At 41.9% G+C, this 24979-nt stretch overlaps 2 protein-coding genes across 3 annotated transcripts in view; both read left to right on the top strand.

Moving 5' to 3' along the window:
- dhx29 (DEAH (Asp-Glu-Ala-His) box polypeptide 29) overlaps positions 1–3898 on the top strand; it is an 85844-nt gene extending 81946 nt beyond the window's left edge. For both annotated transcript variants that reach the window (XM_060908907.1, XM_060908908.1), the window contains one exon: positions 3610–3898. In XM_060908907.1, coding sequence (XP_060764890.1) covers positions 3610–3668 — 59 coding nt within the window. In that variant the 3' untranslated portion in view covers positions 3669–3898. The remainder of the gene's footprint in view (positions 1–3609) is intronic.
- A 10234-nt stretch (positions 3899–14132) lies between these two features.
- Positions 14133–20986, top strand: mcidas (multiciliate differentiation and DNA synthesis associated cell cycle protein). Its single transcript, XM_060908610.1, has 3 exons — positions 14133–14192; positions 15934–16080; positions 20124–20986. The coding sequence occupies exons 1-3, from the start codon at positions 14133–14135 to the stop codon at positions 20700–20702; spliced, it is 786 nt and encodes a 261-aa protein (XP_060764593.1). The 3' UTR covers positions 20703–20986.
- The last annotated feature ends 3993 nt before the right edge of the window (positions 20987–24979 follow it).

The following is a 24979-nucleotide window of genomic DNA, read 5'->3' as shown; positions in this document are numbered from 1 at the left end:
ATTAAAAAAGAAACCATAATGAAGGCTACTGGGTTTTGGGGCAAAATGAAGACGCGAGTGTGACAGTCAACGTGTCCAGAAGAACTGTGGCTGGTTCTGTAAGATGCTCAGTAAAACCTACAGCTCATTTCCGCATAAAACTGCACTCATTGGACCTGAGACTACTATTTTTTCAAAGCAAAGGTTTGTCTTACACCAAATATTGGCTTTGTTTCATTTATTATGGCTTACTGATTATAGTATTTTTTTTTTTTATGTTGAAACATTTCATTTTATTATTTTTAAAGCCATTTTTGGTCGACAGCATTTCTTTACATGTGCCTAAGACTTCTGCACAGGACTGTACTGTATATATTTAGGTACCGCCTAAAAGCAGATCTCCCAATGAGTGTAAAATGTGTTGGTTAATAATCCAATGTTGTTGATTTTTTTTTTTTCTTAAAGCAAATTAAAAATAAGTGCTGAATAAAACCCATCTGTCTTATATAAATAAAGATACAAATTTCGTTGTCTGGTGGTCAAGTGTTTATGAGGTACGTTGCCTTGCATTTATGATCAGGTTCCCTGCAGTCACAAAAGCCATCAGAAATCAGGTCGCTGTATTAACATATTCTCTTAAGTATGGAGCTTCGCTTCGCTATGAATTGAACTGTACATGTTGTACAAGGTGTCCAAACTTCAAGATTTATTGTTCAGAATAAAAAGTTTGTACTTTTGACAAAAAGTTTCCATGTAAACGTCTGACTGGCTTTGTGTGTGAAATAGATTGGCGCTTGGAGATGACAAGATGAATGTACTTTGGGAAAATCTGTGGTCCAGTATAAGGCATGGTCCAAGTTCAGAGGCTGTCGAATGTGTAGATCAACTTTTTTCTAGTTATATTGCACACACAAAATAAGCGTTTTATTGATTGTAATGGATTTGTCGCATTTTGGGGAAGAAATGTGTCATGGATTTATTGCACGGAAAAAAAAAAATCAGTTTTTAAAAATAAAATTTTACGAATCAAAATCTAGATTTGCATTTTAAACTAGACGTCTGTGCGGGACAGAATTTTCAGTCCCGCTCCCGCATTGTGCAGTCCCGCTCCCGCCCGCGCCTGCCATATTTTATCCCGCTCCCCCCCGCAAATACCGCATGATGCAGACATTCGCGTTATTTCTCACGAAAGTTCTTGTCATTGGCTTGGGGAATTAAACATGCTGAGCTTAGCTGAGCTCTCCACTGACCGATCCTTCACCTAGCGCACGTAGCGAGGCTGCCTGTTGCCAGGCACCTCTTTTTAAAGCAGCACTTACTTCTGAAGCACTGTGAGCTTCACTAGAGGAGCTCTGCTCTTCTGCCATGATCGGAGATCTCAAACACGGAAGAGCGGAAAGGAATCGGAAACGTATGCGAGATTAGACCACATCCGCAAATTTAGGCATCTTAAAATGTTTTCATTAATGCCAAATAAAATATCCAGCACAAATTATATATGATAGACATAAATTAATAATTTCTCATCTCATCTCATTATCTGTAGCCGCTTTATCCTGTTCTACAGGGTCGCAGGCAAGCTGGAGCCTATCCCAGCTGACTACGGGCGAAAGGCGGGGTACACCCTGGACAAGTCGCCAGGTCATCACAGGGCTGACACATAGACACAGACAACCATTCACACTCACATTCACACCTACGCTCAATTTAGAGTCACCAGTTAACCTAACCTGCATGTCTTTGGACTGTGGGGGAAACCGGAGCACCCGGAGGAAACCCACGCGGACACGGGGAGAACATGCAAACTCCGCACAGAAAGGCCCTCGCCAGCCATGGGGCTCGAACCCGGACCTTCTTGCTGTGAGGCGACAGCGCTAACCACTACACCACCGTGCCGCCCCCCCCCCCCTAAATTAATAATTTATAAATTTTATTTTAAACACGTTTTTAGTTAGCGGGACTGCAGCTTATCACCTCTCCCGCCCGCTCCCGCATTGTGCACTCCCCCTCCCGTCCGCGCCCACAATGAGCTTTCAAAATTTGTCCCGCGCCACACTGCTTTGCGTCGGGTCCCATGGGAGTGCAGGGCTCTATTTTAAACGTTATTACAACCTCATAGTGTTGTATTAAAGTTTCAAAAATAAAATACTGGTTTTCATGCTACATTTTTTTTTTTGCATTTTTTTTCTCAAGTTCATCACAGTAGATTTATCCCGTTTAAGAATCTGTCCTCATCATTTCCTAATACTGACACATTACAGATTGAGACATACCAGAGACAGATTGCTCACTTCTTGCTCACTTCATCCTGGTGCTGAAGTGTTGCGCAGCGTTACGAGAAGCTGCCAGTGCAAACACAACTGACTCACATCTTCCTTTCATACAGTGACCTTGCTTTTCTCTTAACAGAATAACTAGTCTTTGTCTTCATTTATGGATTTGTGGAGGCATGTTTTCTTTGATTATTTTTCCCATATGTTTTGGGTCGATCTTCCCTTGAGGAACAAAACTTGGTCGTTTGTTTTTTGATTTTCTTGCTGTAAACAATTTGTTTACAACTTTGTTTATTTTCACTTAAATCGTGTCTCCTCCCTCCTTCGGTTCTCAATGGATTTCAGTTCTGATTGTTTTATTTGAAAGAACTCGACCTTCTGCACAAAACTTGGTCGGTGTATTGTCAATTTTTCGCTAACAAATTATGCTCCTTTTCCACCAAAGCAGTTCCAGGGCTGGTTCGGGGCCAGTGCTTAGTTTGGAACCGGGTTTTCTGTTTCCACTGACAAAGAACTGGCTCTGGGGCCAGAAAAACCGGTTCCAGGCTAGCACCAACTCTCTGCTGGGCCAGAGGAAAGAACCGCTTACGTCAGCGGGGGGGGCGGAGTTGTTAAGACCAACAACAATAGCAAGACCGCGAAAGGTCGCCATTTTCAAGTGACGAGAAGCAGCAGCTGTACAAACGCGAAGTCATCCATTATTATTGTTGTTGCTGCTTCTTCTTCTCCGTGTTGTTGTTGCTTCGATGTTCGCGCCAAGGTTTATACAAACGCAGCGACGTAACTGACGTATGCAGCGACGTAACTGACGTATACAGCGACATAACTGACGTATACAGCGACGTAATGACGTGGCTCCCCTTAGCACCGCGAGCTATGGAAAAGCAAACTGGTTCTCAGCTGGCTCGCAAGTTGAACGAGTTGTGAACCAGCACCAGCACTGGCTCCGAACCAGCCCTGGAACCGATTTGGTGGAAAAGGGGTATTAGTCATTAGGTCAACGTAACACATTTTCTTCTGACTAGAATTGTATCTCCTCTCTCATTTATCATGCAAATTCAGTTCTGATCGATGTTTTGGGTCGATCTTGCCTCGGGGAACAAAATTTAGTCCTTTGTTGATTTTCCTGTTGTGAACAGTTTGTCGTGGAGGTTGGAGGTTGGTTCTCTCTCACGTCGTCACATTTCAGTTCTGTTCGATGTTTTGGTCGCCATGGTTGTTTTGATGGCAGGCCAGACGAGCTACTACGTCCTTGACGTTTTGGTTACACTGTAATGTGATGTTCTGAAACTGGGAAATCTTACAGCAGAATGGACACATTTAACTTCCATCACTGAATTTTGTGCTCTTTCCCCAGGTGAGAAGACCATACAGATCATTCTCGAGTTGATTAAATCAGAGAAAACGCCACGCTGAAGCTCCCGAGTCCATAACAAAGTGGACTTAAGCTCATCAGCTTGTGTGCGTGAGCAGAAAAATACACTTCAGTGATAGAAACGGCATGGAAGCTTGAACCTTTTACATCAGGATCGAGTGTGTAACCGTGATAAGCTCCTCACCGAGCTGTGTAATGTGTATGAGATGATTTGAGAGGATTTTTCATGGATAACCAAGTATAAATAAAAAATGTTTATTAACCCAGTCAATACATGTGAGATTCCTTTAAACCTATAGATGAGTGGCTGAAATGCAAACTATCCTTCCTGTACCGTATATGTGAATAATTAGATGTTGATTATAATTCGTGTGCACAATCCTTAATCTAAAGAATTATAATAGTAACTATGCGGACTTTTTATAAAATGATAGTTTGACAAAGAAATTACCAATCAGTGCAGAACTAGAATAAATCATATTAGTTAACCACAGCATTGTTGAGTTCTCAGTTGTCACACCATTCAGATGTGAAAGCTGTATGTGGTTTTTTGATGTTTGTTCCTCAGAGCAGTGGTTCTCAAACTCTTTTGCACCGTGACCCAGTTTTTAGCATGCCAGTTCAGTCATGACCTTATAAAGTAGTAAAACAAGCATCAGCTTTCTCCAATTCAACATCTTTTTTGCAGCCTGTATGTTGATGACCTCTGTATTTGTTATAGAGGAAAATACATGAGTATAATCGAAAGGCAACTCCAGCTGTGCATAAATAAAATCAGCAATTGGTCCATTGAAAATGGCTTCAAATTCTCTAAGTCCAAGACTGTTTGCACTCATTTTTGCCAACTTCAAGCTTTACATCATGACCCATTGCTGTATATGGAAGGTGCCACAATCCAAGTTGTGAAAGAGGTTAAATTCCTTGGTCTGATACTTGACAATAAACTATCCTTTATTCCACATATAAAGACTCTTAAAAAGAGATGTTTTAAATCTTTGGACATTTTAAAGGTACTGGCAAAGACAAAGTGGGGGGCAGAGTGGACTATACTGCTACGCCTGTATAGAGCACTTGTAAGATCCCGTTTGGATTATGGCAGTATTGTCTATGGATCAGCAAGACAATCTTACGTTATGATGCTGGATACTGTTCACCACCAAGGTTTAAGACTGGTCCTAGAGGCCTTTAGAACCTCTCCAGTGCAGAGTCTTTATGTAGAAGCAAGAGAACCATCCCTTAAATTGCGACGCTTGAAACTTGCACTTCAATATGCAGTCAAAATCAAAGGGAACAGAGATAACCCGGCATACCCCACTGTCTTTCAGCCACAGTATTTGGACTTTTATGAAGCCAGACCACGGACTATCAGACCTTTCGGATTAAGAATTAAACCTTTCCTTCAGGATCTGAATATTGATCTGGATGGACTAACATCCTCTTCCCTTTGTTCCATTCCCCCTTGGACCTTGAGAAAACCTGTAATTGTGCAGGACCTGAGTCACAGAAAGAAAGCTAACACACACCCAAACGAGTACCAGAGTTGCTTCCTCGATGTAAGACAGTGCTTCCCTTTGCACACTCCGATCTATACTGATGGCTCAAAAACTGATACCTGTGTGTCCTCAGCAATGGTAGTCGCCTCTAATCAGTGTGGAATACGCATCCCAAATCTGTGCTCAATTTTTACAGCCGAAGCCCAAGCCTTGCTCTTAAGTCTTGAATACATTGAAGAGTCCAAACTGCAAAAAGCCTTGATTTGCACAGATTCTAGATCATGCCTACAGGCATTGGAGTTCTTAAAGACTGACCACCCTCTTATTGTCAACATACTTGAAAAAGTGGAATACCTAACTAAAATCAATATGGACATTATTTTTTGTTGGGTCCCTGGCCATGTGGGTTTGACTGGTAATGAAAAAGCAGATAATGCTGCTAAAGGAGCCCTGAATGAAGAGATTTCTGAATGCCAAATCCCTGTCTCTGATATCAGACCTGTTCTTTCTTCCTACATAAGTGACAAATGGCAAGCTGATTGGACTAACTGTGCTGGCAACAAGCTGAAAGAAATATGCACTAATGTGAAACAAGTGACTATTCAATCTTTTTCATGTAGACATGACCAAGTTGTCTACACAAGGGGTAGAATTGGACACTCTAGACTAACACATGGTTTTCTGTTAACTGGAGGTGAACCTCCACTTTGCGATCTTTGTGGTGATCTCTTATCAATTAAGCACATTTTGTCTTGCCCTGCTTTTAGAATACAAAGGCAGAAGTTTTTTAAAGAAAGCACAATGCTAGATATTTTTAATAAGGTTTCACCGTTAAAGGTTTTAAACTTTTTGAAGTGCATTGATGTGTACAAACGTATTTGATGTATTTATTTATTTATTTTATTATTGGTTTTAATTTTATGTGATATTTATTACCTGTATTGGCCATGAAATAGCCATAGATGCTTAAATGTCAATAAATGTAAACAAACAAACTCCAATTCAACATCATGCCAACTACAATTTCAACAGAAAAAAAACGTTTTGTTTTTTTTTTTAAATACAGCATTTTAACGTTTTATGTAGGAGGAAATGGGTTAATATAATTTTTTTTTTCGCGGTCCGGTTTCCATCAAATCCTGCGCTCTGATTGGCTGGCGAGCGGGTCTGTATCCTATGGTACGGACCCCGGTTACGGACCTCTGGCGACTCGCTCGTTCACAACAACAAAAAACAGTAGCAATTTTTGTCAACATTTATCTTTTTTATAAGATTTATTTATAAGATTATCAAAAATCTTATAAATTTTTGCCAGCATTTCTCAGGAGAATAGCATTAATTTTACATCATGGATAGCGATAACGACAGTGTTCACAGTGAAAGCGAGTTTTACTACCCTGAGGAAGAAGAAATAAAATAAAACATTTCAGGAGAAAGCTAAAAACCTCTAACGTGCTAATGTCGAGCAAAAACATGGCTGAATCCTGAATGACTCAATTTTGTATAAATAGGGGACTACATAGGCAGCAAAATGTAATTTTTTTCCTGCCATGGAAGTGCACTTGTATACCGAGGAGGAAGCCATTTGCATTACAGCTGTGAATGAGGATTCATAATGGTGGCTCGGCTCGGTTTTCCCTTTAGGGCGCTCTCGTTTTCTGTTAGAATTTGGTAAAGAAAAAATAAATATATTATTTACCAGCTTAAGATCGGTCCGTATGGTGAAATACCGTACCGTGACCTCGGCCTTGAATACTGACCGAGGCTCTCTGGGCCGAGGTCAGTACTTTCAAGACCTCGGTCACGGTATTTCACCATACGGACCTCCCAGCTGGTAAATAATATATTTATTTTTTTCGCAGTGTGGTTTCCGTCAAATTCTGTGCTCTGACTGGCTGGTGAGTGGGTCCATATCCTATGGTACGGACCCCAGTTACGAACCTCTGGCAACTCACTCGTTCACAACAACAAACAGTAGAATTTTTTGTCAACATTTATCTTTTTTTATAAGATTTATTTATAAGCTTATCAAAAATCTTATAAATTTTTGCCAGCATTTCTCAGGAGAATAGCATTAATTTTACAGCATGGATAGCGATAATGACGGTCTTCACAGCGAAAGCGAGTTTTACTACCCTGAGGAACATGAAATAAAAGAAAACATTTCAGGAGAAAGCTAAAAACCCCTAACTTGCTAACGCTGAGCAAAAACATGGCTGAATCATGAATGACTCAATTTTGTATAAATAGGGGACTACATAGGCGGCAAAATGTTTTTTTTCCTGCCATGGAAGTGCACTTGTATACCGAGGAGGAAGCCATTTGCATTACAGCCGTGAATGAGGATTCAAAATGGCGGCTCAGCTCGGTTTTCCCTTTCGGGCGCTCTCGTTTTCTGTTAGAATTTGGTAAAGAAAAAAATAAATTTATTATTTTCCAGCTTAAGGTCGGTCCGTATGGTGAAATACTGTGACCTCGGCCTTGAATACTGACCTCAGCCCAGAGGGCCTCGCTCAGTACTTTCAAGACCTCGGTCACGGTATTTCACCATACGGACTTCCCAGCTGGTAAATTTTATATATATATATATATATATATATATTAAAGCTGTACTGCCTTTCAGATTTGTCAAGTGTACAGTACGTCATAAAAAGAATTTTCCCTGACACCCAGACTTCCACTTTTATTAGATTTTTTAAAAATAGAACAATTAATGAATTTATCTCCACGTGGCACTAAATTCTCCGCTATTTTTCCTGCTTCACCATGACGCAGTTCAAGATACTACGTCATGCATGACGTGGTGGGCTTTCCCCGTTCATGCAAGGCATTGTAGGATACAAATTTGAAACAGGAGAGGAAAATGGAGGACATGAGTGTGCCAATGAAATGTGAAAGACCGACTACAGTAACGGAAAGAAAGCGAGAAGAAAAGATGAAGGAAAGGAAACGCAGGACCAAACTAATAAATATCGGCGCTCAGCGAGCACCTCGGTGTGATCAGCTGTTCGTTTAGGGACAGAACGATGGAACTGGTCAAAGGTAAACCTGTAGATGGCAGTAATGCGACACTGTGGATGCCAGCTGCCGTAAAACCCAAAAGAAGAAGAAAAAGAAGTAGGTGGTAAACCTGCACATGTGCAACACACGGACTTCCTCTGTCTGCTTGACTGCACAAAGTGAGCGATTTCATGCATATTTGCTTTAATCCCATCAAATTAAATAACTTCCCAGCCACAGAATGGCCTGATATTTTGTGAGATATTACAGAAGTAAACATGTATCACAATGACTACATTTCAGACGGAACTAAATTTCACCGATTTTATGAAATCGGATGGCTTTAATTATGAAATATACAGTTAGGTCCATATATATTTGGACACTGACACAAATTTTGTTTTTTTACCTATTTACTGAAACATATTCAAGTTATAGTTATATAATGGACATGGACATAAAGTCCAGACTTTCAGCTTTCATTTGAGGGTATCCACATTAAAATCGGATGAAGGGTTTAGGAGTTTCAGCTCCTTAACATGCGCCACCCTGTTTTTAAAGGGACCAAAAGTAATTGGATAATTGGCTCAAAGGCTATTTCATGGGCAGGTGCGGGCAATTCCTTCGTTATGTCATTCTCAATTAAGCAGATAAAAGGCCTGGAGTTTATTTGAGGTGTGGTGCTTCCATTTGGAAGATTTTGCTGTGAAGAAAACATGCGGTTAAAGGAGCTCTCCATGCAGGTGAAACAAGCCATCCTTAAGCTGCGAAAACAGAAAAAACCCATCCGAGAAATTGCTACAATATTAGGAGTGGCAAAATCTACAGTTTGGTACATCCTGAGAAAGAAAGAAAGCACTGGTGAACTCATCTCATTATCTCTAGCCGCTTTATCCTTCTACAGGGACGCAGGCAAGCTGGAGCCTATCCCAGCTGACTACGGGCGAAAGGCGGGGTACACCCTGGACAAGCCGCCAGGTCATCACAGGGCTGATACACAGACACAGACAACCATTCACACCTATGGTCAATTTAGAGTCACCAGTTAACCTAACCTGCATGTCTTTGGACTGTGGGGGAAACCGGAGCACCCGGAGGAAACCCACGCGGACACAGGGAGAACATGCAAACTCCGCACAGAAAGGCCCTTGCCGGCCACAGGGCTCGAACCCGGACCTTCTTGCTGTGAGGCGACAGCGCTAACCACTACACCACTGTGCCGCCACTGGTGAACTCATCAATGCAAAAAGACCTGGACGCCCACAGAAGACAACAGTGGTGGATGATTGCAGAATAATTTCCATGGTGAAGAGAAACCCCTTCACAACAGCCAACCAAGTGAACAACACTCTCCAGGAGGTAGGCGTATCAATATCCAAATCTACCATAAAGAGAAGACTGTGTGAAAGTAAATACAGAGGGTTCACTGCACGGTGCAAGCCACTCATAAGCCTCAGGAATAAAAAGGCTAGATTGGACTTTGCTAAAAAAAAACATCTACAAAAGCCAGCACAGTTCTGGAAGAACATTCTTTGGACAGATGAAACCAAGATCAACCTCTACCAGAATGATGGAAAGAAAAAAGTATGGCGAAGGCGTGGTACAGCTCATGATCCAAAGCATACCACATCATCTGTAAAACACGGCGGAGGCAGTGTGATGGCTTGGGCATGCATGGCTGCCAGTGGCACTGGGTCACTAGTGTTTATTGATGATGTGACACAGGACAGAAGCAGCCAGATGAATTCTGAGGTATTCAGAGACATACTGTGTGCTCAAATCCAGCCAAACTGATTGGTCAGCGTTTCATAATACAGATGGACAATGACCCAAAACCTAAAGCCAAAGCAACCCAGGAGTTTATTAAAGCAAAGAAGTGGAATATTATTGAATGGCCAAGTCAGTCACCTGATCTCAACCCAATTGAGCATGCATTTCACTTGTTAAAGACTAAACTTCAGACAGAAAGGCCCACAAACAAACAGCAACTGAAAACCGCTGCAGTAAAGGCCTGGCAGAGCATTAAAAAGGAGGAAACACAGCGTCTGGTGATGTCCATGAGTTCAAGATTTCAGGCAGTCATTGCCAACAAAGGGTTTTCAACCAAGTATTAGAAATGAACATTTTATTTACAATTGTTTAATTTGTCCAATTACTTTTGAGCCCCTGAAATGAAGGGATTATGTTTAAAAAATGCTTTAGTTCCTCACATTTTTATGCAATCATTTTGTTCAACCCACTGAATTAAAGCCGAAAGTCTGAACTTCAACTGCATCTGAATTGTTTTGTTCAAAATTCATTGTGGTAATGTACAGAACCAAAATTAGAAAAATGTTGTCTCTGTCCAAATATTTATGGACCTAACTGTAATTGTCAGATTTCATGAATGATCCATTTCTTCTTAATGAGAAATGGGACTGCTGCCTTTTAATAAGTTTGTCAAAATTTGTGGGAATTGTGGACAATGCAATCCAGAGGTCATGTTCAACATTCAGATTGTTCCTGTTTTTGTTTTTTAGCTGGGTGAGAGCGGAAATGCCAGCTTCACATTAATCCATGGTACTGAATGGCAAAAGCACTTGGACTGCATGGTTAGCAAGTGCAGGATACCAGACTCAACACTGAGGGACACTCAACTCTGAGAACTTCTTCTTTTAAGAATTTAATATAGTCTTCAAATTTTCTTACAAAAATAGTATTTTATCTGATTTATTACAACCCCAATTCCAAGAAAGTTGGGACATTGTGTAAAACATAAATAAAAACAGAATGTGAAGATTTGCAAATGATGGAAACTCTATATTTCATCGAAAATAGTACTAAGACAACATATCAAATGTTGAAACTGAGAAATTTTATTGTTTTTTTAAAATACATACTCATTTTGAATTTGATCTCAGCAACACATTTCAGAAAAATTGGGACGGGGCAACAAAAGACTGAAAAAGTTGTGTAATGCTAAAAATAAACTAATTTGGTTAATTGGCAACAGGTCAGTAACAGGACTGGGTATAAAAAGAGCATCCCATAGAGGCTGAGTCTCTCAGAAGTAAAGATGGAGAGGGGTTCACCGCTCTGTGAAAGACTGCGTGGGCAAACAGTGCAACAATTTAAGAATAACGTTGCTCAACATAAAATAGTAAAGAATATGGGGATCGCATCATCTGTGGTATATAATATCATTAAAAGATTCAGAAAATCTGGAGAAATCTCTGTATGCAAGAGACAAGGCTGAAAACTGACATTGGATGCCTGTGATTTTCAGGCTTTCAGGCGACCCTGCATTAAAAGCAGACATGTGTCTGTAGTGGAAATCACTGTATGGGCTCAGGAACACTTCAGAAATCCATCATCTGTGAAAACAGTTCATTACTGCATCCACAAATGCAAGTTAAAACCAAATATAAATAGTATCCAGAAACACCACCACCTTCTCTGGGTCCGAGCTCATTTACGATGGACAAAGGCAAAGTGAAAAATTGTCCCAAGGTCTGATGAATCAAAAGTAGAAATTCTTTTTAGAAATCATGGACACCACGTCCTCCAGGCTAAAGAGGAGAGGGACCATCCGGCTTGTTATCAGTGCACAGTTCAAAAGCCAGCGTCTGTGATGGTATGAGGGTGCATTAGTGCACATGACATGGGTAGCTTGTACATCTGCGAAAGCATCATTAATGCTGAATGATATATATACATGTTTCAGAGCAATACACTGCCATCCAGACAAAATCTTTTTCAGGGCAGGCCTTCCTTCTTTCAGCAAGACAATGCAAAACCGCTTTCTGCACATATTAAAACTGCATGGCTCCATAGTAGAAGAGTCCGGGTGCTAAACTGGCCTGCCTACAGTCCAGACCTGTCTCCCATTTAAAACATTTGGTGCATTATGAAGTGCAAAATACAACAAAGGAGACCCTGAACTGTTGATCAATTGAAATTGTATATCAGGCAACGTTTCTCTGTCAAAACTACAGCAATTGGTCTCTTCAGTTCCTGAAGTTTTGCTAAAAGTAGAGGTGATGCAATACCATACATGTCAACCTTTGGTCAATCAAACCTGTATAACCAACCTCCAAAATCCGTATTTCCCTTATAAAATCCTTATAAGATGCAAATTAAAATAATTTACCTAAAATTTGAATGATAATTAACAATGATATATCCAAGTTAGTTTTTATTCAATATTATTAACAATAAACCTTCAGAATGAATACAAAGCTCCAATGTTTGACAAAAACACAAAGTGTCACTCTAATGTTCTGAATTGTACTCCATGACAGCTTTTTTTAGCAGTCTGCACCAATACCTCACTAGGCTGCATGTCACAGCAAGTCTGTGTTGATCTTGCCGGAGTGCCCATTCAGAATCTTTTCAGTCGCTAGTGAAAGTCGCTCAGGGAACCCTTTCAGGTGGAAATACGCTTTTCAAACAAAATGTTACTTCCCGGTTGGCGGGATTCTCGCAATGCGGTGTGCGCATGATCAAAAGTGGAACGAAGTCTCGCTACCACAAGATAACGCGCGATTTCATAAGACTCTTTACTGGCTGTCTGTGCTGTACAGTACGTTTGTAAATGTTATGCGCTCTTTTATCATCGTGGGAATTGATCATAGCTCTAAATAAATATTGAAGTTTTTTTAAAGAATCCATATAACTTTATTTGTACGCCCGTATACTACGTTTATTGAATAAAATCCATATAAAATACGGACATTCCGTATAGGTTGACATGTATGCAAGACAGTGGTAAACATGCCCCTGTCCCAACTTTTTTGAAATGTGTCGCTGGCATCAAATTCAAAATGAGCATACAAAAAACAATAAACTTTCTCAGTTTCATCATTTGATATGTTGTCTTTGTACTATTTTCCATGAAATATAGGGTTCCCATGATTTGCAAATTATCGCATTCTGTTTTTATTTACATGTAAACTGCAGTTTACACAGTGTCCCAACTTTTTTGGAATTGGGGTTGTACAAGACATCAGCTGAAGCCCTGTTTTCCTCCCTGTACTGTTAGCTAGCCTACTTTTCTTCAGCAGGCTAATATTAGCCAGGCTAGCAAGCCAAACGACAAAAAGGTACTGCCTGTATACAGTGATGTACACAAAAGTAATAATTTTCAAAGTTTCAAATGTTAAGTAAAATTTGGACTAAAATGTAAATTTCTTCAGACTGGTTTGTTTGTTTGTTTGTTTGTTTTTCTGGTTGTCGCTGTGTGCGTGGTGCAGCGGAAATTTCCAGAAATTGAAATCAACACTAAGAAGAGCTGTGAGTCTGAGGGGATATTTCATCAGGCTGTTATTATGAATGATTTTTTTTTATGTTAGAGCTGATTGTTTCCAGTTTGTTTGTTTGTGAGCGTGAAGCCTGACTGGAATGTTCTGTTGGCGCTGTGAGGCGCGCGGAGTTTAAGCACAGAGTCATTACAGCTCGCGCCTGACGACCAACACCAAGCAACAGTAACGGCCTCAGCCACCGCGCGCGCTGCACGCGCTCATCTCAACCGCCGCAGCAGAGCAGAGCAGAGCGCGTGCAACCGGCCAAGCACAGTGTGCTGGAATGCACGAGCGCTCTCTCTCTCTCTCTCTCTCTCTCTCTCTCACGAGCTGCTTTTCAGTAAGGTAAGTTTTGTTTTGTTTTTGTTTGTTTGTTAAAATAAGTGTGGGTTAATTAAATAAAATGGTTTTGCATGACAAATGGGAATTTTAATCACTTGATAATTTTGTGGGGTTGAAATGACTGAATATTTAAATTATTTAAATATTATAATTGTTTAAATTTATTTATTTATTTATTTGCTTGTTTCCTTGTTTGTTTATTGTTTAATGAACCCATGCTTTCTTTAAAGTTTTCTGATTTTCTGAATGATAAAAGGGCCTTTTAATTATTTGCTGATTGTAGATTAGTTCGATTGAGATGACTTATTTTTATCAATCAATTGTTTATTTTTGTTTATTTATATTATTTCGGCTTTGATCCATCTGAACTAATTCAGCAGAGAAAATCATGATGGGTGCTGTGGACCCTGTTCAACACTGCCTGGGTAACGCCATCGAGATGAACAGACAGGTGAGAGAGAGAGAGAGAGCAACAGAAAAAAATGTGTGTGTGTGTGAGAGAGAGAGAGAGAGAGAGGGCAACAGAAAAGGTGAGAGAGAGAGAGAGAGAGAGAGAGAGCAACAGAAAAAGAGAGAGGGCAACAGAAAAAGTGTGTGAGAGAGAGCAACAGAAAAAGTGAGAGAGAGAGAGAGAGAGAGAGAGAGAGAGAGAGCAACAGAAAAAGAGAGAGAAAGCAACAGAAAAAGTGTGAGAGAGCAACAGAAAAAGTGAGAGAGTGCAACAGAAAAAGTGAGAGAGAGAGAGCAACAGAAAAAGAGAGAGAGAAAGCAACAGAAAAAGTGTGAGAGAGCAACAGAAAAAGAGAGAGAGAAAGCAACAGAAAAAGTGTGAGAGAGCAACAGAAAAAGTGAGAGAGAGTGCAACAGAAAAAGTGTGTGTGAGAGAGAGAGAGAGCAACAGAAAAAGAGAGAGGGCAACAGAAAAAGTGAGAGAGAGAGAGAGAGAGAGAGAGAGAGAGAGAGAGAAAGCAACAGAAAAAGTGTGAGAGAGAGAGCAACAGAAAAAGTGAGAGAGAGCAACAGAAAAAGTGAGAGAGAGCAACAGAAAAAGTGAGAGAGAGCAACAGAAAAAGTGTGAGAGAGAGAGAGAGAGAGCAACAGAAAAAGAGAGAGGGCAACAGAAAAAGTGAGAGAGAGAGAGAAAGCAACAGAAAAAGTGTGTGAGAGAGAGCAACAGAAAAAGTGAGTGAGAGAGAGAGAGAGAGCAACAGAAAAAGAGAGAGGGCAACAGAAAAAGTGAGAGAGAGAGAGAAAGCAACAGAAAAAGTGTGTGAGAGAGAGCAACAGAAAAAGTGAGTGAGAGAGAGAGAGAGAGAGAGAGCAACAGAAAAAGTGAGAGCAACAGAAAAAGTGAGAGAGAGCAACAGAAAAAGTGAGAGAGAGAGAGAGCAACAGAAAAAGAGAGAGAGAAAGCAACAGAAAAAGTGTGAGAGAGCAACAGAAAAAGTGAGAGAGAGTGCAACAGAAAAAGTGTGTGTGAGAGAGAGAGCAACAGAAAAAGAGAGAGGGCAACAGAAAAAGTGAGAGAGAGAGAGAGAGAGAGAGAGAGACACAGAGAGAGCAACAGAAAAACAAAGAGAGACAAAGAGGGAGACAGAGAGAGAAAGATAAGAGAGAGCAACAGAAAAAGAGAGAAAGAGAGAGGGCAACAGAAAAAGTGAGAGAGAGAGACAGACACAGAGAGAGCAACAAAAAACAGAGAGAGAGAGAAAGAGGGAGACAGAGAGAGAGAGATAACAGAGAGAGAGAGAGAGAGATAACAGAGAGACAGACAGAAAGAGCAACAAAAAACAGAGAGAGAGAGAGAGAGAGAGGGAGACAGAGAGAAAGATAAGAGAGAGACAGACAGAGAGAGCAACAAAAAACAGAGAGAAAGAGGGAGACAGAGAGAGAGATAACAGAGAGAGAGAGGGAGACAAAGAGAAAGATGAGAGAGAGAGAGAGAGAGAGAGAGGATGATGCTAAACTGGAGGCTAAAATATTCTCTTGTTTATTAGAATTGTGAAAGTAAGGAAGAAAACGCTGAGACATTAAACATGTTCTCAGTCATTAACTGTATTTGGACTAAAAGTCAAATTGTGTATTTAATTTCTGGCCAAACTGTTCCTGTTAAAAGAGCCTACCTCATTTTCAAAATCAACATCTATTTCGTTTATATCAGACGTTATCTGGGAGTTACGCGGCTCTGAATCTGTGGACTTCGTGTCTCTCTCTCTGTCTGTGTGAAGCTCCACGTCTCTGTTCAGAGGAAGCAGGAGGAGATCTCAGCCCTGAAGGAGAAGAACGCTCAGCTGAAGGAGCTGGTCAAACAAGCTGAGATTTATGCTGATGTACTGGATGTAAGTCAGGCAAAGCTCATTATTATATCTAAAGTGATTTGTTTCATTCATACATACGACCTCCATCATCATGAGTCAAAGTTTGACCATGTTGTAAGGAATAAAACACTATGCAATGTGCTGTTGTAGGAAAATAATCAATCAATGATGGCGTGGTGTAACGCAGCCCACCGTGAAATGGAGTTCTGCTGAGCTGGTGGTGGCTTGTAAGTGGTAATTTACAAGTTGTAATAACATCATGTCCCACCTCAGCACGTGCAATGTACGATGTGGAAAATTCATGGACGCCTCTATGAAAGCCTGTCTTTTGTTTGCTCCGTCAGAGCACATAACGCTCATAAAAAGCTACTTTAAGTGCAAGTTTTCAGGCTTGAGTAGCTACTAACACCGAACACAGCACAATAACAAATTGTTATTGTTATAAATTAATTTAAATGTAGAGAAAGGAGACGTTACACTGTTCACAGGATGAGTGGCCATTTTGATGTGATGTCACTCTGTAAACAGTGGAGGAAATCGTAATCCACTTGTTAAGGCATGACATAATGAGCACATTTCTGAGGCCAAGCCTCATCTTCTCAACATGCTACAGTGCTGTGTCTCTCGTTGGTTGAATAGATGAGTTGAAAAAAAAACCTATGCAAGTTCCATGAAGGAAAATGGTTACTTGCTTTTAGTACTTGTAATATGCGGTATGATGGTGTAGTGGTTAGCACTGTCGGCTCACAGCAAGAAGGTCCTGGGTTCGAGCCCAGCAGCCGACGAGGGCCTTTCTGTGCGGAGTTTGCATGTTCTCCCCGTGCCTGCGTGGGTTTCCTCCGGGTGCTCCGGTTTCCCCCACAGTCCAAAGACATGCAGGTTAGGATAATTGGTGGCTCTAAATTGACCGTAGGTGTGAATATGCTTGGAGAGGAGATGGGCGCCACCAAGCAATCCAAGCCCAGAGAAAAGACATGAGAGATGAGTGACTGTGTCAGCACCTCTTATGCCTCCCTACAACCGCAATGCGGTTACGGGAATGAACAGAACAGAACAGAAAATGTAATATCTCCAAGAAGAAAGTTTAGAAAACAGAACAAGGAGGTGAGAGGGTGGGACAAACAGTGGTGATCAGTGATCAGGTTGTGTGCAGGATCATTGTTATCCCTATCACTGATTAGTCATGGGCAGGATTATGGTTATCAGTGGTTGGTCATGGGCGGAACCATGGTCATCAGTGATTGGTTGTGGGGGGACCATGGGTATTAGCGATTGGTCATGGGCCAGACCATGGTCATCAGTGATTGGTTGTAAGGGGACCATGGGTATCATGATTGGTCATGGGCGGGACCATGGTCATCAGTGATTGGTTGTAAGGGGACCATGGGTATCATGATTGGTCATGGGTGGGACCATGGTCCTCAGTGATTGGTTGTAAGGGGACCATGGGTATCATGATTGGTCATGGGTGGGACCATGGTCCTCAGTGATTGGTTGTAAGGGGACCATGGGTATCATGATTGGTCATGGGTGGGACCATGGTCATCAGTGATTGGTTATGGGGGGACCATGGGTATCATGATTGGTCATGGGTGGGACCATGGTCCTCAGTGATTGGTTGTAAGGGGACCATGGGTATCATGATTGGTCATGGGTGGGACCATGGTCCTCAGTGATTGGTTGTGGGGGGACCATGGGTATCATGATTGGTCATGGGTGGGACCATGGTCCTCAGTGATTGGTTGTAAGGGGACCATGGGTATCATGATTGGTCATGGGTGGGACCATGGTCCTCAGTGATTGGTTGTAAGGGGACCATGGGTATCATGATTGGTCATGGGTGGGACCATGGTCATCAGTGATTGGTTGTGGGGGGACCATGGGTATCAGCGACTGGTCATGGGCGGGACCATGGTCATCAGTGATTGGTTGTGGGGGGGACCATGGGTATCAGTGATTGGTCGTGGGGGGACCATGGGTATCAGCGATTGGTCATGGGTGGGACCATGGTCATCAGTGATTGGTTGTGGGGGGACCATGGTCATTGGTGATTGTTCATGGGCAGGACCATGGTTATCAGTGATTGGTAATGGGCGGGACCATGGTTGTCAGTGATTGGTTGTGGGAGGACCATGGTCATCAGTGATTGGTCATGGGCAGGACCATGGTTATCAGTGATTGGTAATGGGCGGGACCATGGTTATCAGTGATTGGTTGTGGGAGGACCATGGTTATCAGTGATTGGTTGTGGGAGGACCATGGTTATCAGTGATTGTCATGGGCGGGGCCATGGTTATCAGTGACTGGTTGCAAGTAAGTGCAAGTCAGGTGTTTCTCTGTGAGTCAAGTGAACCTGCTTTCTAAACTCATAACAGCAGCTGTGATGTGAGCTGGAGAGACAGTCACTAATGTGGGTTGAAAGTTGCTTGATTTGTTGCTAGGTTTTTTAAAAAAATAATAAAAATTCACCAAATCTAGTGGCAGAGTCTCTACATTGGCAACACTGACGGGGCCCCAGAAATAGCTATTAATGTCAGACTTAATACCCAGATTGAGAAGACGACCCAAATGTTACGAGTTGAACTTTCATGTTAAGGGCATGTTTTCTCTGACTTTTACAGGTTGAAGGCGGGGAATTGCAACAAACGAATGAATAAAATTGCTGTAATTCCTACACCATCCACCCGATTTGGATTTAAACACCCTCAAATAATTTCCACTCAGATACACTCAGGCAGACAGTTAAAATCACAATATCTTTATCAAAGTCAAAATATTTATGGACCTGACATTATATATATATATATATATATATATATATATATATATATATATATATGGCAGCAGGGGTGTGGTCAAGTGTCGGTCTGTGAAAGGAGGGTGGAGTCAGGGAAGGTAAGTGGCAGAATCACTGCACCTGATGTTAGTTGACCTGTGTTTGTGTGTCTTCCCCAGTGACCGCGCCCTATAAAAGGAGAGAGAGAGCAGAGGAAGGGAGCTCTCTCCCCAACCAGAAGACTTGTGTGTGTGCGTGCGTGTGTGGCTGGGAGAGTAGTAACAGCTGAAAAGCTGCGAATAAACAGAGTTTTTGAACTGAGTTCTGGCCTGCCGTGCTTCTGTGCTCCGTCCCGGGTTTCGGCACCACTGTAAGAATCAGAGCGGGTAGGTGGAGCACAGAAGCACGGCAGGCCAGAACTCCGTTCAAAAACTCTGTTTATTCGCAGCTTTTCAGCTGTTACTACTCTCCCAGCCACACACACACACACACACACACAAAAAAAAGTCTTCTGGTTGGGGAGAGAGCTCCCTTCCTCTGCTCTCTCTCTCCTTTTATAGGGCGTGGTCACTGGGGAAGACACACAAACACAGGTTAACTAACATCAGGTGCAGTGATTCTGCCACTTACCTTCCCTGACTCCGCCCTCCGTTCACAGACCGACGCTTGACCACACCCCCGCTGCCACAATATATATCATCAGTTTATAGCTATGTTGTAGAACATCTGCAACACAATTTACGAGTATTCTCCAAAAGGCAGAAAAAGAGAGAAGCTGGTGAGGGAACTACGGTGTATAGGTGCTGTAACAGCTGATAACAGGAAGTTCCTGTTATCAGCTGTTACAGCACCTATACACTGTAGTTCCCTCACCAGCTTCTCTCTTTTTCTGACTTTTGGAGAATACTAAATAACTTAAGCATGTCCTCACAGAAAACTTGTATGCTATATTTTTCTTTGTTACATGTCGCCACTTATTAAAACTCTACTTATCTTCTTCGGCTTCACTTAGCCAGTGAATTAGCTGTTGCTATAGAAACGATAACATATTAGAACAAGCTTCCAGCAGCATTTTGGTATAAACATAATATATTTCTTGAGTTTTGTTAATGATGTACCATGTTAGAATGAATTCTAGTAAGCGTGTAGAATTGTAGATATTTAGCATGTACAGGAAGTCAAGAAATTGGGGTATGGTCCACCAGGGCGTGCCACAACTACCACAATCAGCCCGTTCACGTCAATGCCACAGTGATTTTATTCTCATCTTTATCTCCCCCCCATCAAGGCCTTCACGCCGCAGCCTGACGACACCTCAGAATGTGTATCACACCCAGTTTCCGCTTTCATACCACACTCACACTCTGATTCCTCAAGTGCTGAGCCATCTGAATGGAATTTCAGTGCAGCTCTACAGACATCCTGGCTCGAGTCTCTTCTCGATCACACACCGCCACAGGAGGAAGAGGAGCGGCCAGACAGAATCCTGTCTGAATACACCAATACAAGAGTGAAGAGACAATTATGGTCATGTGACACTGATTCCAGGAGCACTGATACTCCTTCAGTGTGTCCTGACAAAAAAACAAGACTGGACCAAGAGTTTCTTGACCAAACAGAACATTCATCTGAGCATCCAGGTTCCAAGACGGTGCAGGTTTTCGGATCCTTCCACGGCTTACGGGTTTTGAAAGCCGCACCATCTGCGACCTCTGACCTCTGGAAAGAAGGGAGGTGTGCATTTTTCAAGACGTCCATCAGAGAGCACAGCACAGTCCGGACCAGAGTTTTCCCTCACGGCAAAACGTTCACGTCGCACGCACCTGACGGAGGCTGTAGGTTCCTCTGGATTCCCAAACAGAACTGAAACACTGTTGTTATCCTTGCTTGTTTTAGATAGCAGGCTCTAAAAAAGGTTTGTGTGTGTGAAAAACAAACATGGGCAGACTTAACAAATGGCCAATTACCGTCCTATCTGCATCCTTCCCATTGCGTCTAAGATTGCAGAAAAATGGGTTGCTAAATTATTGATCGAACATCTAAATATAGGGCATAATCCTTTGCACCCCATGCAGTTCGGTTTCCGTACTCATTATTCTACAGATCTCATCTCATCTCATTATCTCTAGCCGCTTTATCCTTCTACAGGGTCGCAGGCAAGCTGGAGCCTATCCCAGCTGACTACGGGCGAAAGGCGGGGTACACCCTGGACAAGTCGCCAGGTCATCACAGGGCTGACACATAGACACAGACAACCATTCACACTCACATTCACACCTACGGTCAATTTAGAGTCACCAGTTAACCTAACCTGCATGTCTTTGGACTGTGGGGGAAACCGGAGCACCCGGAGGAAACCCACGCGGACACGGGGAGAACATGCAAACTCCACACAGAAAGGCCCTCGCCGGCCACGGGGCTCGAACCTGGACCTTCTTGCTGTGAGGCGACAGCGCTAACCACTACACCACCGTGACGCCCTTTTATCTAAGTTAACTTATTTTAATTTTTCTGAGAAAGCCATTCAGTGGATGAATTCTTACCTGTCTTCCAGGAAGCAATGTGTGTATGTTGGTAATACCAAATCTCCCCTTCTTGATTGCCTTGTAAGAGTCCCACAAGGCTCCATACTTGGTCCAATTCTATTCAGATTATATATAAATGATCTACCTGATGTCTGTCAGCGTTAACATCCAGATGTATGCAGATGATTATACGCATGCTAAAAACATCCAATAAGTTACATCGACTTTAACATCTGTAATGACTCATATTCAGGACTGGCTAACTGAATCATGCCTATCTGAACACCAAAAAAAACAGTCTGCATGATGTTTTCTAAACAGGCTACTAAATTGACACATTCTAACGTGTTCCTTAGAGGAGAAGAGCTTGATCTTGTTAATGAGTTTAAGTATTTGGGAGTAACCCTGGACTCCACATTAACCTTCAAAAGTCATGTTAAAAGGGTGTCAAATAAAGTAAAATTCAACATTCACAATTTCAGGCAAATTACAGTGGTGCTTGAAAGTTTGTGAACCCTTTAGAATTTTCTATATTTCTGCATAAATATGACCTAAAACATCATCGGATTTTCAGCACAAGTCCCAAAAGTAGATAAAGAGAACCCGGTTAAACAAATGAGACAAAAATATTATACTTGGTCATTTATTTATTGAGGAAAATGATCCAATATTACATGTCTGTGAGTGGCAAAAGTATGTGAATCTTTGCTTTCAGTATCTGGTGTGACCCCCTTGTGCAGCAATAACTGCAACTAAACGTTTCCAGTAACTGTTGATCAGTCCTGCACACCGGCTTGGAGGAATTTTAGCCCAGTCCTCCGTACAGAACAGCTTCAACTCTGGGATGTTGGTGGGTTTCGTCGCATGAACTGCTCGCTTCAGGTCCTTCCACAACATTTCGATTGGATTAAGGTCAGGACTTTGACTTGGCCATTCCAAAACATTAACTTTATTCTTCTTTAAACATTCTTTGGTAAAACGAATTGTGTGCTGAGGGTCGTTGTCTTGCTGCATGACCCACCTTCTCTTGAGATTCAGTTCATGGACGGATGTCCTGACATTTTCCTTTAGAATTCACTGGTATAATTCAGAATTCATTGTTCCATCAATGATGGCAAACCGTCCTGGCCCAGATGCAGCAAAACAGGCCCAAACCATGATACTACCACCACGATGTTTCACAGATGGGATAAGGTTCCTATGCTGGAATGCAGTGTTTTCCTTTCTGCAAACATAACGCTTCTCATTTAAACCAAAAAGTTCTATTTTGGTCTCATCCGTCCACAAAACATTTTTCCAATAGCCTTCTGGCTTGTCCACGTGATCTTCAGCAAACTGCAGACGAGCAGCAATGTTCTTTTTGGAGAGCAGTGGCTTTCTCCTTGCAACCCTGCCATGCACACCATTGTTGTTCAGTGTTCTCCTGATGATGGACTCATGAACATTAACATTAGCCAATGTGAGAGAGGCCTTCAGTTGCTTTGAAGTTACCCTGGGGTCCTTTGTGACCTCACTGACTATTACACGCCTTGCTCTTGGAGTGATCTTTGTTGGTCGACCACTCCTGGGGAGGGTAACAGTGGTCTTGAATTTCCTCCATTTGTACACAATCTGTCTGACTGTGGATTGGTGGAGTCCAAACTCTTTAGAGATGGTTTTGTAACCTTTTCCAGCCTGATGAGCATCAACAATGCTTTTTCTGAGGTCCTCAGAAATCTCCTTTGTTCGTGCCATGATACACTTCCACAAACGTATTGTGAAGATCAGACTTTGATAGATCCCTGTTCTTTAAATAAAACAGGGTGCCCACTCACACCTGATTGTCATCCCATTGATTGAAAACACCTGACTCTAATTTCACCTTCAAATTACCTGCTAATCCTAGAGGTTCACATACTTTTGCCACTCACAGATATGTAATATTGGATCATTTTCCTCAATAAATAAATGACCAAGTATAATATTTTTGTCTCATTTGTTCAACTGGATTCTCTTTATCTACTTTTAGGACTTGTGTGAAAATCTGATGCTGTTTTAGGTCATATTTATGCAGAAATATAGAAAGTTCTAAAGGGTTCACAAACTTTCAAGCACCAGTGTAGGCCATTTCTCAACATGAAAGCTGCTAAGATGTTTCTACATTCTATGATTTTCTCACATATTGAGTACTGCTTTATAAATTGGTCATTAACTAGTACAGCAACACTTAAACCAATAGAATTGCTTTTTAAAAAAGCTATAAAAATATTTGATAAGAAAGCACTATCATTTCGTTATTGTGATATTTTAAAAAAAACAATCTTTTGAGTTTTGAGAATTTTAAGAATTATAAGTATACGTTTTATATATAGAGCCTTATGTGGGCTTGCTCCACCTCCGTTAAATTAATTTTTTAAAAGAGTTGATGGTGGCATTACAAGGGCTTCAAAAAAAGGTGACTGTATAATACCATTCAGACAGTACTTCTGGGCAAACTGTACTATCTGTAAAGGGTTGCAAATTTTGGAACAGCTTAGCACACATTAAGGGAGTACCCTACATACCACCAATTTAAAGTCCATGTCAAATTATGGCTGATGGTAAACCAGAATTGCACTCATTTTTAATATGTCATACATGGGCGCTGCCAGGGGGGGAAAGGTTAGAACAATTCTAGGGGCCCAGCACTGCCATGGGGCCCTTTAAGGGGCTGATAATATGCTTTTAATGATTTTAATAAGACTTTTGAAATAACAACAATGCAATATTCTCATCTCATTCTCATTATCTCTAGCCGCTTTATCCTGTTCTACAGGGTCGCAAGCAAGCTGGAGCCTATCCCAGCTGACTACGGGCGAAAGGCGGGGTACACCCTGGACAAGTCGCCAGGTCATCACAGGGCTGACACACAGACACAGACAACCATTCACACTCACATTCACACCTACGGTCAATTTAGAGCCACCAGTTAACCTAACCTGCATGTCTTTGGACTGTGGGGGAAACCGGAGCACCCGGAGGAAACCCACGCGGACACGGGGAGAACATGCAAACTACGCACAGAAAGGCCCTCGCCGACCACGGGGCTCGAACCCGGACCTTCTTGCTGTGAGGTGACAGCGCTAACCACTACACCACCGTGCCGCCACAATGCAGTATTCCATCTGGTAAAATGAGCTAATTGAACAAGGTTGTCTATTTCTTGAGTTCTTCAACATATTGTCATTTAACCCTCCCCCTTTTGCGAAATGGTACGGTCCAGTTCTGGTAGAAGCGCGATGCGTTAAATCTGTGTGCCGATCAGTGCAACGCTACTTGCTGCTGTGTCGCGGTGCAGCAGCCAGCCAGCCAGCAGTGGAGTGCGTACAGTCTATAATCGCTAAATATGAAGAGTGGCTGTCAAAAACGTAAAGAAAGGCAGCTGAAAGCTGAGAGGGACCGGAGAGGCAGGGAACTGGTCACTCAGTTTTTCCCAAAGAAAGGTAGCTAATCGCGCACGTGTGTTCAAAATATTAACGAATGGTAAATGAACAGTATGAACGTGGTTGGATTAGCCTATCAAGAGAAACACTTTTACAGTTTGTACAGTGACATTTTTTCCATTTTAATAACTGAACGGACTTGTGTGATAAACAAGATG

The sequence above is a fragment of the Neoarius graeffei genome, chromosome 25 (assembly GCF_027579695.1).
Source record: "Neoarius graeffei isolate fNeoGra1 chromosome 25, fNeoGra1.pri, whole genome shotgun sequence".
NCBI classification, from domain to species: Eukaryota; Metazoa; Chordata; class Actinopteri; order Siluriformes; family Ariidae; genus Neoarius; species Neoarius graeffei.
The sequence above is the reverse complement of the archived record's forward strand: the minus strand, read 5'-3'. Positions and strand labels throughout refer to the sequence as shown.